Here is a 2,860-nt window from a genome sequence, read left to right on the forward strand (position 1 = left end):
TTTTTACTTTTTGCTGACAAAGGTTACAGGACAACAGATAGTGTGTGATAGTAAATATTATGAAAACAATACTCATTATTTAGTTATCCTCATCAACTATATTCTCTCCTATTTCAAGAGGTTATGACGAGAAAAGACTTAATTTGCTCGTCACTTCAGCTTTGCACAAGAGGATAGACATTATATATGATATATGGGGGTTTCTTTTGTGTTAGATTAGTATAAATTATTATTCGCATCAACTGTGTGCTTAGCCATCAAGTGGTATTTCAGACTTGACGTGCTGCAATGATAGCTCAGTTCACAACGACAAAACACACAGATCACGTTGGTCTCTTCAATGGAACCATTTAGCAACTTTTAAAAAGTAAACTTTGGATCCACTCAAAACGTAACGTTACTACTCTTTGGCCGGCTCGCAAGCCCAAACAATGTGTGCGGCCTGCCTGTTGTTTCCGGTCTGGCTAGATACGGTGTTGTGTTGTAGTTTTTCTAACGTTACTAGTTGTTGCAACAGCATGTGAAAATAACTACAAAGATTGCTGGGCCAAAGAGAACATTAATATCACAATAAAATGGGGTTGCGCCGTGGCCGGGTTGGATCAGTTGGTAGAACAGGGGCACATATACATGGAGATTCATGCCTCGAAGCAGAGGTCCAGGGTATTCCCCCTCTCTGTCTCACACTGAGTGCATGACAACGTCAATGCTGCACTTCAGGCTCTGAGGCTACCGTTACATTAACAGTAGCATGCTGCTGGTGGTCTTGCAATGGGATTGACTGTACTAATAAACCGTACAGGGACCACAGCCACGCTGCTGTTAAAGCTCCCCAAAAGCCTTTTATCAGAGTCTGGTTGTTACCCCTGTCCACGGCTGTCTCATCCACTCTGCCAGCTTATGATCTTATGAGTGCAACAGAACATGTAACGTTATATTACACAATTGCGTGTTTAGGATTGTCAAAACACGGATAAAAAAAAAAAAAAAAGTATGATCTAACAAACAAAATTAACAAGAAATTACTTTAGATAGCCATAGTCTTGTATGATTTAACAAGAGTTAGGAGGATACAGTGTTGAGATTAATACCACGTAACTTTCTGTATAGATCATAGTACAGTATTATGGGTATTTTATCTGCTGGACATTACAGTTGGCAAAACAAACTGATTTAATTGAAAAATCCCATCATGGCTACATTTTCCTGTCATTAGTTTTAAATTTCAAATATTTTGCAAAATACGAAGAAGGAGAAAGACAGCTTGGAAACAGTTTTTTTCTTGAATAAGCAATGTATCACCGCGATAAGAAAAAAAGCTATACCGTCACAGTCCTATAATACAAGTCTCCAATCTAACTATAAACAAGGGAGGGAGGTAGTATTGTTAGGGGAGCTAATCACCGAATAGTTTGAAGCTTCCATCATAAGTTGACCAGATTCCAGTGGGGGCTGAGTAGGGCTGTTTGTGACTCTTGTATTTTTAAAGTATTTTTCATGTCACAGAAAGCACTGAGAGGGAATCTTCAATCTGAATCTGTTGCAGACGTTACTATCATGTTGTTGGTAATGTCTTGGGGTAGTGCTCTGCACAGAACACCTGCCCGGCCACCTGCTCTTATTCCAGCTCTGTGCGCGGCCGGCATGAAGTCAATGGGGATCGGCGGTTGATAACCTTATATCCAAACACATATAGCGGAGAAAAGTGCGCCCTTAGGCACACAGAGAAAGGTTGTAGGCTGCACTTTTTCCTTAGCTATTGCACGTTTCTGCAATTATAATAGATTTACGTGGGAGTTTAAAAGACAATACTCTTCTCCCCGTGGTAAAAAACAAAAACAACTTGTTTGAATGAAGGACGTTAATGAGTAAAGACAACAAGAAAGAACAGTAAGAACAAAATGTAAAGGAAAAAAGGTGCTTTCATCCATTTTTACTCAACTAAGCTTTAAGACTGGGAAAAAGCAGCTGGTTACCATGCCATAGTAGTTACTGTTGACCATAATGGGACCTCGGCTCCTCAAGTAGATGTATTCCTCCCACCAGTCGCTCACCTGGAACCACAACAGGATATTAAAGTTTGTTTTTCACTCAAAAGAAAACAATTCCCTTCCTGTACACTTGAGAATTGGTACTTTGTACAGAGTGTTTAAAGTCTCAAATACCAAATCGCTAATTATAGAGCAAGTTAAGGGGCGGGGGCAGAATGTGGACAACTGTAGACAAAAGCAAAACCTCAGAAACAGATTGCTTTCATTATCAATCATTGTGCCATTTCATTTTCATGTTTAAAATCGCTTGGTCTATGAAATGTCAGAAAAAGTGAAAATGGTTTTCGCATTTTCGCGAAGGTGACTTCACAGTCAAGATTTAAAGATATTCTTTATGCTACATTAACAGATTGAGAAAACTAGAAAATATTCAAATTTAAGTAGCTGGAATTTATGTTGGAGAACTAGTAGCATACTTATGAGAAAAAAGTATTCAAACTTTCTACTGTAAAAATAGCTGCCTAAAATTTCATGTCAATCCACTAATTGATCATTTGATTAATGGTTTCAGCTTGAGTGTGTGACTGAGTACACTTACATAGTTGGTGGCCCACAGAGCTTTAAGTTTCAGGTAGCGTTGCAGGCGGTTCCCCAGGACAGACTCAAACTGATTGGCCAGTTCAGTCATCCGCTTATACCCTGGATCAGTCAACAGAGGGCGGACCGACTCCAGGTACTGAGAAAGAGAGAGAGAATGAGTCCAAATCTGGTTCTGAAATCATTATCAATTTCTGATTTGCTATTTCATTTCTTTATTTAGACCAGAGATCTTCAACAGGGGGTCTGGGGCCCCTAAGAGTTACTTCGGA

At 39.5% G+C, this 2,860-nt stretch overlaps 1 protein-coding gene across 2 annotated transcripts in view; it reads right to left on the reverse strand.

The window, feature by feature from the left end:
• The window catches only part of cpt1a2b (carnitine palmitoyltransferase 1A2b), a 117,780-nt gene that overhangs the window by 110,746 nt on the left and 4,174 nt on the right, over positions 1-2,860 (reverse strand). For both annotated transcript variants that reach the window (XR_004335200.1, XM_032536886.1), the window contains exons 3-4: positions 2,590-2,727; positions 1,977-2,054 (exon numbers count right to left, since the gene is read on the reverse strand). Coding sequence is in view for 1 of the 2 variants with exons in the window: in XM_032536886.1 (XP_032392777.1) it covers positions 1,977-2,054; positions 2,590-2,727 (216 nt within the window). In the remaining variant the exon portion in view is untranslated. The remainder of the gene's footprint in view (positions 1-1,976; positions 2,055-2,589; positions 2,728-2,860) is intronic.

This window comes from Etheostoma spectabile, chromosome 15 (assembly GCF_008692095.1).
Source record: "Etheostoma spectabile isolate EspeVRDwgs_2016 chromosome 15, UIUC_Espe_1.0, whole genome shotgun sequence".
Classification (NCBI taxonomy): domain Eukaryota; kingdom Metazoa; phylum Chordata; class Actinopteri; order Perciformes; family Percidae; genus Etheostoma; species Etheostoma spectabile.